This window comes from Heptranchias perlo, chromosome 29 (assembly GCF_035084215.1).
Source record: "Heptranchias perlo isolate sHepPer1 chromosome 29, sHepPer1.hap1, whole genome shotgun sequence".
NCBI lineage: Eukaryota > Metazoa > Chordata > Chondrichthyes > Hexanchiformes > Hexanchidae > Heptranchias > Heptranchias perlo.
In genome coordinates this window covers 2,813,814-2,830,788 of record NC_090353.1, presented here as the reverse complement: position 1 = coordinate 2,830,788, position 16,975 = coordinate 2,813,814, and the positions used below count along the sequence as shown (strand labels likewise).

The 16,975-nt window shown below is 48.6% G+C and overlaps 1 protein-coding gene across 1 annotated transcript; it reads right to left on the bottom strand.

Annotated features, from left to right (window-relative positions):
- Nucleotides 1-14,493: 14,493 nt before the first annotated feature.
- On the bottom strand, nt 14,494-15,297 carry LOC137299447 (octapeptide-repeat protein T2-like). The gene has a single exon (XM_067968182.1). It carries the CDS (start codon nt 15,295-15,297, stop codon nt 14,494-14,496), a length of 804 nt encoding a protein of 267 aa, XP_067824283.1.
- Nucleotides 15,298-16,975: the final 1,678 nt, after the last annotated feature.

Here is a 16,975-nt window from a genome sequence, read left to right as displayed (position 1 = left end):
CATATAAGGTAGCCAAACTTAGTGGGAGGATAGAAGATTGGGAATTCTTCAAAAGACAGCAAAAAGTAACTAAAGGATTGATTAAGAAAGGGAAGTTAGATTATGAAAAGAAATTAGCAAAAAATATAAAAACAGATAGCAAGAGTTTCTATAGTTATATAAAAAGAAAAAGGGTGGCTAAGGCAAACATAGGTCCGTTAGAGGATGAGACCGGGAAATTAATGGTGGGAAACATGGAGATGGCAAAAATGCTGAACAAATATTTTGTTTCAGTCTTTACAGTAGAGGACACTAAGAATATCCCAACACTGGACAAACAGGGGACTCTACGGGGGGAGGAGCTAAATATGATTAAAATCACTCAGGAGATGGTACTCAGTAAAATAATGGGACTCAAGGCGGATAAATCCCCTGGACCTGATGGCTTCCATCCTAGGGTCTTGAGGGAAGTGGCAGTAGGGATTGTGGATGCTTTGGTGATAGTTTTCCAAAATTCCCTGGACTCAGGAGAGGTCCCGGCAGATTGGAAAACTGCTAATGTAACACCGTTATTTAAAAAGGGTAGTAGGCAGAAGGCTGGAAATTATAGGCCAGTTAGCTTAACATCTGTGGTGGGTAAAATTTTGGAGTCTATTATTAAGGCGACAGTAACGGAACATTTAGATAAGCATAATTTAATAGGACAAAGTCAGCATTGCTTTATGAAGGGGAAGTCATGTCTGACAAATTTGCTTGAGTTCTTTGAGGATATAACGTACAGGGTGGATAAAGGGGAACCAGTGGACATAGTGTATTTAGACTTCCAGAGGCATTCGACAAGGTGCCACATAAAAGATTATTACTTAAGATAAAAAAATCACGGGATTGGGGGTAACATTCTGGCATGGGTGGAGGATTGGTTATCGAACAGGAAGCAGAGAGTTGGGATAAATGGTTCATTTTCGGACTGGCAACCAGTAGCCAGTGGTGTTCCACAGGGGTCGGTGCTGGGTCCCCAACTCTTTACAATCTATATTAATGATTTGGAGGAGGGGACCGAGTGCAACATATCAAAATTTGCAGATGATACAAAGATGGGAGGGAAAGTAGAGAGTGAGGAGGACATAAAAAACCTGCAGGGGGATATAGACAGGCTGGGTGAGTGGGCGGAGATTTGGCAGATGCAATATAATATTGGAAAATGTGAGGTTATGCACTTTGGCAGGAAAAATCAGAGAGCAAGTTATTTTCTTAATGGCGAGAGACTGGAAAGTACTGCAGTACAAAGGGATCTGGGGGTCCTAGTGCAAGAAAATCAAAAAGTTGGTATGCAGGTGCAGCAGGTGATCAAGAAAGCCAACGGAATGTTGGCTTTTATTGCTCGGGGGATAGAATATAAAAACAGGGAGGTATTGCTGCAGTTATATAGGGTATTGGTGAGACCGCACCTGGAATACTGCATACAGTTTTGGTCTCCATACTTAAGAAAAGACATACTTGCTCTCGAGGCAGTACAAAGAAGGTTCACTCGGTTAATCCCGGGGATGAGGGGGTGGACATATGAGGAGAGGTTGAGTAGATTGGGACTCTACTCATTGGAGTTCAGAAGAATGAGAGGCGATCTTATTGAAACATATAAGATTGTGAAGGGGCTTGATCGGGTGGATGCAGTAAGGATGTTCCCAAAGATGGGTGAAACTAGAACTAGGGGGCATAATCTTAGAATAAGGGGCTGCTCTTTCAAAACTGAGATGAGGAGAAACTTCTTCACTCAGAGGGTGGTAGGTCTGTGGAATTTGCTGCCCCAGGAAGCTGTGGAAGCTACATCATTAGATAAATTTAAAACAGAAATAGACAGTTTTCTAGAAGCAAAGGGAATTAGGGGTTATGGGGAGCGGGCAGGAAATTGGACATGAAGCTGAGTTCGGATCGGTCAATGCCCTGTGGGTGGCGGAGAGGGCCCAGGGTCTGTGTGGCCGGGTCCTGCTCCTACTTCTTGTGTTCTTTAGATTTGTGGTTGGGATCAGATCAGCCATGATCTTATTGAATGGCGGAGCAGGCTCGAGGGGCCGATTGGCCTACTCCTGCTCCTATTTCTTATGTTCTTATGTTCTTAAGGTCAGGGCCCCCAGTGCAGGTCACCATACAACCAGGTAAGGTCAGGGCCCCCAGTGCAGGTCACCATACAACCAGGTGAGGTCAGGGCCCCCAGTGCAGGTCACCACACAACCAGGTGAGGTCAGGGCCCCCAGTGCAGGTCACCATACAACCAGGTGAGGTCAGGGCCCCCAGTGCAGGTCACCATACAACCAGGTGAGAGGTAAGGTCAGGGCCCCCAGTGCCGGTCACCATACAACCAGGTGAGAGGTAAGGTCAGGGCCCCCAGTGCAGGTCACCATACAACCAGGTAAGGTCAGGGCCCCCAGTGCAGGTCACCATACAACCAGGTGAGGTCAGGGCCCCCAGTGCAGGTCACCATACAACCAGGTGAGAGGTGAGGTCAGGGCCCCCAGTGCAGGTCACCATACAACCAGGTGAGAGGTGAGGTCAGGGCTCCCAGTGCAGGTCACCATACAACCAGGTGAGGTCAGGGCCCCCAGTGCAGGTCACCATACAACCAGGTGAGGTCAGGGCCCCCAGTGCAGGTCACCATACAACCAGGTGAGGTCAGGGCCCCCAGTGCAGGTCACCATACAACCAGGTGAGGTCAGGGCCCCCAGTGCAGGTCACCATACAACCAGGTGAGGTCAGGGCCCCCAGTGCAGGTCACCACACAACCAGGTGAGAGGTAAGGTCAGGGCCCCCAGTGCAGGTCACCACACAACCAGGTGAGGTCAGGGCCCCCAGTGCAGGTCACCATACAACCAGGTAAGGTCAGGGCCCCCAGTGCAGGTCACCACACAACCAGGTGAGTGAGCACCTGGTGACAGGTAAGGTCAGGGCCCCCAGTGCAGGTCACCATACAACCAGGTGAGAGGTAAGGTCAGGGCCCCCAGTGCAGGTCACCACACAACCAGGTAAGGTCAGGGCCCCCAGTGCAGGTCACCACACAACCAGGTAAGGTCAGGGCCCCCAGTGCAGGTCACCACACAACCAGGTAAGGTCAGGGCCCCCAGTGCAGGTCACCACACAACCAGGTGAGTGGTAAGGTCAGGGCCCCCAGTGCAGGTCACCACACAACCAGGTGAGTGGTAAGGTCAGGGCCCCCAGTGCAGGTCACCACACCGCCAAACAACCAGATGGACTGACAGAGACTTTGGGCAGACAGGTGTCAGATGAAATGTTATGCAGATTGATGTGAGGGCAGTATATTTTGAGAGGAAAAACAAGGATTGGGAGTGGGAGTGTGTGGATGGAGAGACCGAGGGGTTCAACTGTAAAAGCAAAATACTGCTGATGCAGGAAATCTGAACAAAAACAGAAAATGTGGGAAACACACTGCAGGTCAGGCAGCATCCATGCAGAGAGAAACAGATTTAATAATTCAGGTCGATGACTCTCTGAAAGTGTGTGTCCCAGTAGATAAAGACTTCAAAAAGGTCAACTGCATGTTGGGGTTTATAAATAGGGGAATAGTGTACAAGAGTTAATAATTTTATACAAAACAATATAGAGTGTGCAGTTTTGAATGACCCATTATGGAAAGGACATTAAAGCCATAGAGAGCGTGCAGCGAAGATTCACCAGGATGAGGCCAGGGATGGGAAACTCGTTATGAGGAGAGTCTTGAGATACTGGGACTGTTTCCAATGAAGCAGAAAAGGCTAAGAGGAGATTTAATAGAGATTTTAAAAATTCTGAATGGTTTTGATAAGGGACAATTTCCTCGGGTTAAAATTGTCACTGAGAGGACAGAGTTAGGAGGAATTTCTTTACACAGAGGGTTGTTGGGACTTTACCTCAGGGAATGGTTGATGCAGAGACTGCTGGATCTCTTAAGGGAAAATTGGGTCAATATTTAAAGCAGAGGAAGAGATAGGGCTGTGGGGAGAGTGGGGCAGTGGGATTATTGTCGGATTATTGTCGGAAAGAGCTAGCACTAACACAATGGGTCAAATGGCCTCCCTCTTCTGTAATTTTTTATGGTTCTACAAAGGTTGAAAAGAGGGTAAAGGGAATATGAGCAGAGCAGAAAGTAGTGATTAGCTAAAGTTATTTCAAGACAGGAAATGTGGGCATTGAATGCAAACCCACTGAAATGATGGGGCTCCCTCTATGAGTGTTTGTGGACATGCTCCCTTGGGTGCAGTACTAGAGCCACTTCAGCAGGAGGGCCCAGCTTTGATCCGTGGTCTGTGCTGAGATAACTGCTGTCAGACAGGGTAGCAGCTGGGGTCCTCCAAGTGGTCCCAGCGAGCCTGGGGTGGGAGGGGAAAGGACAGCCATGGGAGCAATGGATGCTGACACCGACCGCCAAAAGCAGAGCAGCATTTCCCAGGAGTGACATCCTTCACTTTGAACAGAAGAAAAAAAATCCACTAAAAAAATCCCAAAGATTGTTGTCACAGACGGGATATGGGTTTGAAACAACCAGTGAACTAACCAACTAATGGAGCACCTGAGAGGGCATTGGGGGCCTTGGTTTAATGTCTCATCTGAAAGATGGCACCTCCCACAGTGCAGCACTCCCTCAGTTAAATGATGGTTTAAGACAAACACAGGACATTTTGTGTGTCACCATTTGCATTATGAAACCCAATAAAAATACTGGAAAAAACCCACTCTCAATCTGGTCATGGTGGTGAGACACTGACTGAGAACACTACACTTGAAGACATTCCTTAAAATGGGAAGGAAATTTCCCAACCAAGTCACCACAGGCCCTTGCGATCAATGAAGAACAAGATAGGCAGAGGTCTTTTTGTCTGCTTTGTTCTCCAGATGTGGGTGGATTTGACAAGGCCGCATCTATTGCCCATCCCTCATTGCCTTGAGGCGGTTGTGGTGAATTTGTAGCCAGTGTTTAACAACTGAGTGACTTGCTAGGCCAATAAGGCTTCAGAGGCCATTAAGAGTCAACTACATAGTGTGGGACTGGAGTCACATGTAGGCCCAGACCGGGTAATCACTAATAAGTAGGTTCAACAACAATAATTTGCAATTATATAGCACCTTTAATGTAGTAAAACATCCCAAGATGCTTCACAGGAGTGAAATCAGACACAAATTGACACCGAGCCAAAGAACATTAGGAGAGGTGACCAAAAGCTTGGTCAAAGAGGTCGGTTTTAAGAGGCATCTTAAAGGAGGAGAGAGAGGTGGAGCGGTTTAGGGAGGGAATTCCAGAGCTTAGGGCCTAAACAGCTGAAGGAACGGCCGCCAATGGTGGGCGAAGGAAGTGAGGGATGCACAAGAGGCCAGAATTGGAGGAGTGCAGAGGTCTCGGAGGGTTGTGGGGCTGGAGGAGGTTACAGAGATAGGGAGGGGCGAGGCCATGGAGGGATTTGAAAACAAGAATGGGAATTTTAAATCTGAGGTGTTCTCGGACCGGGAGCCAATGTCGGTCAGCGAGCTCAGGGGTGGTGGGTGAACGGGACTCGGTGCGAGTTAGGATGGGGTTTTGGATGAGCTGAAGTTTTCGGAGGGTGGGAGGCTGACCAGTAATTCCCTGAAGGACATTAGTGAAGCAGTGACAATCCAGCAGCTTTCATGGTGCCAGCCCACAAATGACCAGATTTATAGAATTCAGTTTCACAGCTCGCCTTGGTGGGACTTGAACTTGTGACCTCTGGGTTACCAGCATAGTTCCACTACCCTACCGTACCCAGTTAGGGAGAGGCTGGGCCTCACTGGTGGAATGATTCTGAGGGGCAAAGAACTCGCGGGGAGGAGTCTAGAGAAAGGGGATTAAAAACTGGGATAGAAAAGAAACAAATGATAGCAGAAGTGCCCTCCACACCGAGTCAGGTGTGAGCGAATGTTTACACACAATCCTCACCAGGGTGCACAAACACTGCAGCATAAAAAAATCCACAGCCATGCTGAAGGTGGGCCATGGTTTGGAAAATGAGTCCAATAAAATTCAGTCAAAGAAGGACTTACCGATCCCATCTCCCGATCGCAAACAGGGTGAATACTGACTACAGAATAAAATCTCCGTGCTCCAACTATCACTGTTACAAGTCCAGGGCACGGATGAGTGAGTGGAGGGAGTCCTGCTGAGTATTCACAATCACCAAAATGTGGTTTAATAATAACCGATTCCATTCCCATCCAGTTTATAGACTGAAGAAACGACCTCATCCCTCAATACCTTTCTCTGCCACAGTGCGAGTGCACAGTTGGTGACGAATGTTCGACTGACTCTGTTCAAAGGTCAAAGTCTCTTTAGAGTCTCAGCAGCAACATCGACAAAAAGGTCCAGCCAGCAAATGTCTGCCTGAAGCTCAGAGCTTGGGCGGGACTGCAGGCTGAGAAAATTCCTGGGACTCTGCAAATTATTTCCCCTTTATCACATTGTCCTTTGTCTTTTCCTTTTAATCTGTTAATTAGACAGGAGGAAATCACATCAGTGGCACGAGATGGAATTAGATCCAGTTCAAGGCAATTGTTGAACACGTCCTGTCCCTTACATATTAACAGGGGTTAGGAGTCGGGTCAAACTGCGTCATACATTGCTAACCTGTTACACATCTGGACAAAGGGCAGGAGAAAACCTTACCCATAAGAGTCTTGTCAGTAACCCTGGTGCTCAGTGAATAGAAAGGCTTCTCCTGGACTGTGGGCCTCACCCTAAACAATGGACTCTCACAAGGGAGGTGAGAGACACCAAGGCCTGGATCCTTCCCACCCCCACCCTGCTAGAGGAGGGTCAGGGCCAGACTTCCACCCGCTCCCTCCACCACAGCCCTGCTTCCTCCTCGGGCCTTGTTAGATATGCAGGGTGGGATCCCCACCAACCGAGGGTGATCCCACAGCAGCCGAGGGGGGAAGTGGAGTGATGGTGCAGGGGGCGTGCCGGCAGCACCAGGAGAGGAGGGAGCCACAACTGAAGGGGCAGAAGAACCCGTTATTTACTGAAGACCCCAGACTGGATTGAGGCCTTCAACAGGTTAAGTGTTTGTGGCCGTTTTGGAGGGAGAGGAGGCCACTGCCAGACCCTCTCCCTTTGACCAATCAAATAGGGAACTTGCTGCCACCATGACCCTCTCCCAATGGCTCCTGGAGTCACTACCAGGGGCAGTAAGGAGGGTCATTGGGCAAAGGGCCAAGCCCCAACTCCCCATCACTTCAACGAGGCAGGTGGTGATAGGGCAGCAGGCAGCGTCCCCCGACTGGGGCAGGGGGCGGGAAACTCGACATCAGTTGGCGATGTGACAGTCGGTCTCACAGCCTGATTTTCCTGCATTTTCCCCCGTTATCCCATCCGATTTGCAATAGGGTCGCCAACCCTCCAGGATTTAAAGATTGATCTCCTGGACACAGCTGCGAGAAACCCGGGAGAAACATCATAGGGGAATTAAACAAAATTGTGTGTTTTTCATTTTCTTTGAACATTTCTGATTATAAATTAGAAAAATATTGGTGATGGGAAAAAGGCTGTTTGACCAGGTGGGGCGGTTGGAGGCAGGAGGTCATGTGATGAAACCTCCAGGAATACATCCAACCAGAGCTGGCAACCCCCACCGACCCTTCATTGCCTGCCCCTTGCCGCATCCTTCAAAAGCGCATTAGCCTCACCATTCTTTCACTCACTCACTCACTCACTCACTGGCCCATCCACTCACTCACCCACTCACACCCATCCACTCACTCACTCACTCACTGGCCCATCCACCCACTCACTCACTCACCCACCCACTCACTCATTCACTCACTCACTGGCCCATCCACTCATTCACTCACTCACCCCCACTCACACCCACCCACTCACTCACTGGCCCATCCACTCACTCACCCACTCACACCCACCCACTCACTCACTCACCCACCCACTCACACCCACTCACTCACTCACCCCCCACTCACACCCACCCACTCACTCACTCACCCACTCACACCCACTCACTCACCCATTCACACTCACTCACCCATCCACCCACTCACTCACCCATCCATTCACTCACTCACCCATCCACTCACTCACCACTCACACCCACCCACTCACCCATCCATCCACTCACACCCACCCTCTCACACCCACTCACTCACTCACCCATCCACTCACTCACTCACCCATTCACTCACTCACTCACCCATCCACTCACTCACTCACCCATTCACTCACTCACTCACCCATCCACTCACTCACTCACCCATTCACTCACTCACTCACCCATCCACTCACTCACTCACCCATTCACTCACTCACTCACCCATCCACTCACTCACCCACTCACTCACTCACCCACTCACTCAGTCATCCACTCACTCACCCATTCACTCACTCACTCACCCATTCGCTCACTCACTCATTCACCCATTCATTCACCCACCCACTCACTCACTCACTCATCCACTCTCTCACTCACTCACTCACTCACCCATTCACCCATCCACCCACTCACTCACCCATCCATTCACTCACTCACCCATTCACTCACTCACTCACTCACTCACTCACCCATTTGCTCACTCACTCATTCACCCATTCATTCACCCACCCACTCACTCACTCACTCATCCACTTTCTCACTCACTCACTCACTCACCCATTCACTCACTCACTCACCCATTCATTCACCCACCCACTCACTCACTCACTCATCCACTCTCTCACTCACTCACTCACCCATTCACTCACTCACTCACCCATTCATTCACCCACCCACTCACTCACTCACTCATCCACTCACTCACTCACTCACTCACCCATTCACTCACTCCTGTAAAAACGCTGCTGCTTCATGTCTCAAAATACAGATGATTGGGGAGCAGCCTTTTCTCCTCTCCCAGGCCCCACAGCTCAGAAAGGGCCCAGGCCTCACTTCCAGTCACCTTTGCTCAATTCAGACCGGAAGAAGATGGCCTTTCCATACATGGATAAAAGCAGGTCAGAATTGGAGGAGCACAGAGATCTCGGGGGGGTTGTAGGGCTGGAGGAGGTTACAGAGATAGGGAGGGGGTGAGGCCATGGAGGGAACTGAAAACAAGGATGAGAATTTAAAAATCGAGGTGGTGTTGGACCGGGAGCAGCAGATGAGCTGAGGCGGGGCGGAGACGGGCGATGTTACAGAGGTGGAAGTAGGCGGTCTTAGTGATGGAGTGGACATGGGGTCGGAAGCTCATCTCAGGGGTGGATGGTTGGAAATGGGTGGAAGTTACGTTCCAGCTGTATGGAGCTCTGGTTAGACCCAATCTGTGTTCAGTTCTGGGCACCTCATCTCAGGAAGGATATATTGGCCTTGGAGGAGGTGCAGTGCAGATTCACCAGAATGGTACTGGGGCAACAAGGGGGCATAACCTTAAAATTAGAGCTAGGGGTGATGTCAGGAAGCACTTCTTCACACAATGGGGAGTGGAAATCTGGAACTCTCTCCCCCAAAAACCTGTTGAGGCTGGGGGTCAATTGAAAATTTCAAACAGAGATTGATAGATTTTTGTTAGACAAGAGTATTAAGGGACACAGAACCAAGGCAGGTAAATGGAGTCAAGATACAGTCTAACTGAATGGCCTCCTCCTGTTCCTGCGAACATGCTGCAAGCAAATGAGCCGTGGAAAGTGAACGAGACAGAGAGAGCGAGAGATAGATAAAACGAGAGAGCATGATATCATTGCCATAATGGAAACCTGGTTAAAGAGGGGGATAATTGGCAGCTCAATATCCCTGGATATAGAGTTTTCAGGCAGGATAGAATGGGTAATAAAAAAGGAGGGGGGTAGCATTATTGGTTAAAGAATCAATTACAGTTGTGAGAAGGGATGATATGCTAAATAGATCATCAATCAAGGCCATATGGGTTGGGCTAAGAAATAAAAAAGGGGCAGTCACACGACTAGGAGTGTACTATAGACCCCCGAATAGCGAAAGGGAGATAGAAGAACAAATATGCAGGCAAATTTCTGAGTGCAAAAATAAGAGGGCAATAATAGTAGGGGACTTCAACTACCCTAACATCAACTGGGATTCAAACAGTGTGAGGGGCACAGAGGGTGCAAAATTCTTGATCGGTGTCCAGGAGAACTTTTTTAGCCAGTACGTGACAAGCCCAACAAGAGGGGATGCAATTCTAGATTTAGTCCTGGGAAATGAAGATGGGCAAGTGGGTGAAGTGACAGTGGGTGACCATATTGGGGATAGTGACCACAATTCAGTTAGTTTTAGCATTATTATGGAAAAGGACAGTTAAATCAGGAGTAAATGTTTTAAATTGGGGGAAGGCAAATTTTACAGAACCAAGAAGTGATTTGGCAGAAGTGGACTGGACACATCTACTTGAGGAGAAATCAGTGGCAAGCCAGTGGGAGGCACAAAAAAGTGAAATTCTACGGGTACAATGCAGACACGTGCCCTCAAAGAAAAAGGGTGGGACTGCCAAATTTAAAGCCCCCTAGTTGTCTAGAAGTATACGGGGCAAGATAAAACAGAAAACTAAATACTGCAGAAAGCCTAGAGAAGTATAGAAAGTACAGGGATGACGTAAAAAAGGAAATAAGGAAAGCAAAGAGAGGGCATGAAAAAATATTAGCTAGTAAGATTAAAGAAAACCCAAAGATGTTTTATCAGTACATTAAGAACAAGAGGATAGCTGAGGAAAAGGTGGGATCTATCAGGGATGATAAGGGTAACTTGTGTGTAGAAGCAGAGGATGTGGGTAGGGTTTTAAATGAATATTTTGTCTCCGTATTCACAAAGGAAAGGGATGATCCGGACGTAGTAGTTAAAGAGGAGAGGTGTGAAATATTGGATAAGGTAAACATAACGAGAGAGGAAGTACTAGAGGGACTGGAATCCTTGAAAGTTGATAAGTCACCAGGGCCGGATGGATTGTTTCCTGGGCTATTGAAGGAAGCCAGGGAGGAAATAGCGGATGCTCTGAGGATCATTTCCAATCCTCACTAGATACAGGGGAGGTATCGAAGGATTGGAAGACTGCAAACGTAGTACCATTGTTTAAAAAGAGTACGAGGGACAGGCTGAACAATTATAGGCCGATTAGTCTTACCTCAGTGGTGGGCAAACTATTAGAATCAATACTGAGAGATGGGATAAACTGTCACTTGGAAAGGCATGGTTTAATCAGGGATAGTCAGCATGGATTTGTTCAGGGAAGGTCATGCCTTACAAATCTGATTGAATTCTTTGAGGAAGTGACGAGGAGGATTGATGAGGGTAGTGCAGTGGATGTTGTCTACATGGATTTTAGTAAGGCATTTGACAAGGTCCCACATGATAGACTGGTCAGAAAGGTAAAAGCCCATGGGATACAGGGAAATGTGGCGAATTGGATCCAAAATTGGCTCAGTAACAGCAAACAAAGGGTAAAAGTCGATGGATGTTTTTGCGAATGGAAATCCGTTTTCCAGTGGTGTGCCACAGGGCTCAGTGTTGGGTCCCTTGCTGTTTATGGTATATATTAATGATTTGGAGTTGAATGTAGGGGGCATGATGGGCAAATTTGCAGATGACACAAAAACTGGCCGTGTAGTTGATAGTGAAGAGGATAGCTGTAGACTCCAAGAAGATATCAATGGGTTGGTGGAGTGGGCGGAAAAGTGGCAAATGGAGTTCAACCGGAGAAGTGTGAGGTAATGCACTTAGGGAGGGCAAACAGTGAAAGGGAATACGCAGTAAACGGGAATATATTGAGAGGGGTTGAGGAAGTGAGAGACCTTGGAGTGCATGTGCACAGGTCCCTGAAGGTGGCAGTACAGGTAGATAAGGTTGTGAAGAAGGCATACGGAATGCTCTCCGTTATTAGCCGAGGTATAGAATACAAAAGCAGGGATGTAATGATGGAACTGTATAAAACGCTGGTAAGGCCACAGCTGGAGTATTGTGCGTAGTTCTGGTCACCACTTTACAGGAAGGACGTAATTGCTCTGGAGAGAGTGCAGAGAAGATTTACAAGACTGTTGCCAGGGCTTGAAAATTGCAGCTACGAGGAGAGATTGGATAGGCTGGAGTTTTCCTTGGAGCAGAGGAGGCTGAGGGGAGACTTGATTGAGATGTACAAAATTATGAGGGGCCCAGATAGAGTAGACAGGAAGTTCCTGTTTCCCATGGTGGAGAGTTCAAGAACTAGAGGACATAGCTGATTGGTGGCAGGATTAGAGGGGACATGAGGAAAAACTTTTTTACCCAGAGGGTGGTGGGTGTATGGAATTCGCTGCCCGAGTTGGTGGTAGAGGCAGGGACCCTCAACTCTTTTAAAAAGTACCTGGACCTGCACCTGAAGTGCTGTAAGCTGCAGGGCTACGGACTGGGTGCTGGAAGGTGGGATTAGAATGGGCACCTGGTTGTTCTTTGAGCCGGTGTGGACACGATGGGCCGAATGGCCCCCTTCTGTGCTGTATCTTTTCTATGGTTCTATGGTTCTGTCTGCATATTGGTGAATCCCGGAACTGGGAATTGCAATCCCCACTACTCCATTTTCTTTCTTCATCATGTAACCTAACTGTTCTGTTACCAATGTGTACAGCAATGGGGCCAGGGGACGACCCTATCTCACTGCCCTCTGTATTGGAAAATACTTTGATAAAAATCCATTGCATTTAACACAGCCATTTAAATAGTTGAATAAAAAATCCTTATCCAATAATACCTCAATAAAACTTTTCCCGAAACCAAATGCTTCCAAAACCATAAATAAAAACTCATGGGAGACCCTATCAAAGGCTTTCTCTTGGTCTATCTCCTTAAAGTCTCTAAAAATTCTTTATGAGATTCTGCAGTCAGTCTATCGGAACCAAGGCTTTTCCCCCTTCCACTTATTGCTACTTTTATTTCTGCTAAACCTACTTCTTCATCACACATGCTTCTCTCATCCTCCTTTAAACCCTTTTCAATAAAAGCCCTGACTTTGTCCATTGCCAATTTGGAAATGTCTTTTTTATATAACTCTTGATAAAAACTACTAGCCGTCTCTAGAATCTCCCCACTTTCATTAATGATCTTACCCCAACCTCCAACATCACCCTCTGAGGGACCAACTCTCTGACACTCCGACACTCTGGGAATATCATCCTCTGAGGGACCGACTCTCCGGGAATATCGCCCTCTGAGGGACCGACTCTCCGGGAATATCGCCCTCTGACACTTAGAAAATATCAACGGGATTAGACAAAGTCAACATGGATTTATGAAAGGGAAATCATGTTTGACAAACCTACTGGAGTTTTTTGAGGATGTAACTGGTAGAATAGATAAGGGGGAACCAGTGGATGTGGTTTATTTGGATTTTCAGAAGGCCTTTGATAAAGTCCCACATAAGAGGTTAGTGTGCAAAATTAAAGCACATGGGATTGGGGGTAATATACTGGCATGGATTGAGAATTGGTTAACAGACAGGAAACAGAGAGTAGGAATAAATGGTTCTTTTTCGGGGTGGCAGGCAGTGACTAGTGGGGTACCGCAGGGATCAGTGCTTGGGCCCCAGCTATTCACAATATATATCAATGATTTGGATGAGGGAGCCAAATGTAATATTTCCAAGTTTGCTGACAACACAAAACTAGGTGGGATCGTGAGTTGTGAGGAGGATGCAAAGAGGCTTCAAGGCAATTTAGACAAGTTGAGTGAGTGGGCAAATACATGGCAGATGCAGTATAATGTGGATAAATGTGAAGTTCTCCACTTCAGAAGGAGAAACAGAAAGGCAGAGTATTATTTAAATGGTGATAGATTGGGAAATGTTGATGTACAGAGGGACCTGGGTGTCCTTGTACACCAGTCACTGAAAGCAAACATGCAGGTGCAGCAAGCTGTTAGGAAGGCAAATGGCATGTTGGCCTTCATTGCAAGAGCATTTGAGTACAGGAGCAAGAATGTCTTACTGCAGTTATACAGGCCCTGGTGAGACCACACCTGGAGTATTGTGTGCAGTTTTGGTCTCCTTACCTAAGAAAGGGTATAGTTGCCATAGAGGGAGTGCAGCGAAGGTTCACCAGACTGATCCCTGGGATGGCAGGACTGTCGTATGAGGAGAGATTGGGTCGACTCGGCCTGTATTCACTCGAGTTTTGAAGAATGAGAGGGGATCTCATTGAAACACATAAAATTCTGACAGGGCTAGACAGACTGGATGCAGGGAGGATGTTTCCCCTGGCTGGGGGGGTCCAGAACGAGGGGTCACAGTCTCAGGATACGGGGTAGGACATTTAGGACTGAGATGAGGAGAAATTTCTTCACTCAGAGGGTGGTGAACCTGTGGAATTCTCTACCACAGAAGGCTGTGGAGGCCAAGTCACTGAATATATTTAAGAAGGAGCCAGATAGATTTCTAGACACAAAAGGCATCAAGGGGTATGGGGAGAGAGCGGGAATATGGTATTGAGATAGATGATCAGCCATGATCATATTGAATGGCGGAGCAGGCTCGAAGGGCCGAATGGCCTACTCCTGCTCCTATTTTCTATGTTTCTATGAGGGACCGACTCCCCGACACTCCGACACTCCGGGAGTATCGCCCTCTGAGGGACCGACTCTCTGACTCTCCGGGCCTCTCTGACTCTCTGGGCCTCACTGACTCTCTGGGCCTCTCCGACACTCCGGGCCTCTCCGACACTCCGGGCCTCTCCGACTCTCCGGGCCTCTCCGACACTCCGGGCCTCTCCGACACTCCGGGCCTCTCCGACTCTCCGGGCCTCTCCGACACTCCGGGCCTCTCCGACACTCCGGGCCTCTCCGACACTCCGGGCCTCTCCGACACTCCGGGCCTCTCCGACTCTCTGGGCCTCTCCGACTCTCCGGGCCTCTCCGACTCTCCGGGCCTCACTGACTCTCCGGGCCTCTCTGACTCTCTGGGCCTCTCCGACACTCTGGGCCTCTCCGACTCTCCGGGCCTCTCCGACTCTCCGGGCCTCTCCGACTCTCCGGGCCTCTCCGACTCTCCGGGCCTCTCCGACTCTCCGGGCCTCTCCGACTCTCCGGGCCTCTCCGACACTCTGGGCCTCTCTGACTCTCTGGGCCTCTCCGACACTCTGGGCCTCACTGACTCTCTGGGCCTCTCCGACACTCCGGGCCTCTCTGACACTCTGGGCCTCTCTGACTCTCTGGGCCTCTCTGACACTCTGGGCCTCTCCGACACTCCGGGCCTCTCCGACTCTCCGGGCCTCTCCGACACTCCGGGCCTCTCTGACTCTCTGGGCCTCACTGACTCTCTGGGCCTCACTGACTCTCTGGGCCTCTCTGACTCTCTGGGCCTCTCCGCCACCATTCAGCTACTGTTTATGGCCCAAAAAGGCCCTAAAACCACCCAAAGAAATAAATCAAAATTCATCACCAACTTTTTCCAAACTCACTCAAACTGCCCACAGGAATCGTGCACCAAGCACTCCTGCTCACACCTGCTCACACCTGTTCACTCCAGCTACTCCCTCGGGTGTGCTGAGCCTAGTGTGGCTGTAGGCAGGAGTGGGCTGCTTTTCTCTTTACTAAAAGGCTTGCAGTCCTGTCGCTCATTCTTTTTGAGACCTTATATTCCTGTTTTTTCCTCTCCCCCCTTCCCCACCGTGCTCTCTTGCTGCTCAGCTTCCCCCACACACAAACTACAACCCCAACTTACACTCCACCAATTAAACATTCATCTCCTCATCTCCTCGACATTACTGTCACAAACATCACAGGGACATTCAAAAAATCCTCTCTTCATTCTCTTTCACAGCTTTCATTTATTAGTTCGAAAAATATTGGAGACGGGGGAAAGGCTGTTTGACGGGGTGGGGTGGGTGGAGGTCATGTGATAAAATCTCCAGGAATACGTCCAGCCAGAGTTGGCAACCCCAGTTTGCACAGGTATAGTTTTGACTTTCCATTAAGAATCTGACCAGTTCTTATAGGTACCCCGCGCTGTGTTTCTGCACTCATCACTTTTCCTTCATCGATGGATTTGGCCTCTCTCTCCCTTTCACCTTCTCTCTCTTTCACCTTCTTTCTCTTTCTCTTTCACCCTCTCTTACTCTCTCACTGTTTCCCCCCCTCACTCCTTCACCCTCACTCCTTCACCCTCTCTCTCTCTTTCACCCTCTCTCTCTCCTTCACCCTCTCTCTCTCTCTCTGTGTTGGCTCTACAGTCAGCAGAGAGCGTGGTTAAAAACAATATTTATTTGTCACTGAAGTAGTTTCACGAGATTGTCCACATGACAATGATCAAATAAAACATAGAAACATAGAAAATAGGAGCAGGAGTAGGCCATTCGGCCCATCGGGCCTGCTCCACCATTCGCAATGATCATGGCTGATCGTCTCACTCAGTACCCTGTTCCCGCTTTTTCCCCATATCCCTTGATCCCGTTAACATTAAGAAATATATCTATCTCCTTCTTGAACACATCTAATGACTTGACCTCCACTGCCTTCTGTGGTAGAGAATTCCACAGGTTCACCACCTTCTGAGTGAAGAAATTTCTCCTCATCTCGGTTCTAAATGGCATACCCCGTATCCTGAGACTGTGACCCCTGGTTCTGGACTCCCCAGCCATCGGGACCATCCTCCCTGCATCTAGTCTGTCTAGTCCTGTTAGAATTTTATATGTTTCGATGAGATCATCTCTCATTCTTCTAAACTCTAGTGAATATAGGCCTAGTCGACCCAATCTCTCCTCATATGTCAGTCCTGCCATCCCAGGAATCAGTCTGGTAAACCTTTGTTGCACTCCCTCCATGGCAAGGACATCCTTCCTCAGCTAAGGAGACCAGAACTGCACACATTACTCCAGATGTGGTCTCACCAAGGCCCCGTACACTGCAGTTAGACATCCCTGCTCCTGTACTCAAATCCTCTTGCAATGAACGCCAACATACCATTCGCCTTCCTAACTGCTTGCTGCACCTGAATGCTCGCTTTCAGCGACTGGTGTACAAGGACACCCAGGTCTCGTTGCACCTCCCCTTTT

Coding starts and splice junctions, on each gene's coding strand:
- LOC137299447 (XM_067968182.1), bottom strand. CDS start 15,297: ATGGTGGCGGAGAGGCCCAGAGAGTCAGAGAGGCCCAGAGAGTCAGTG.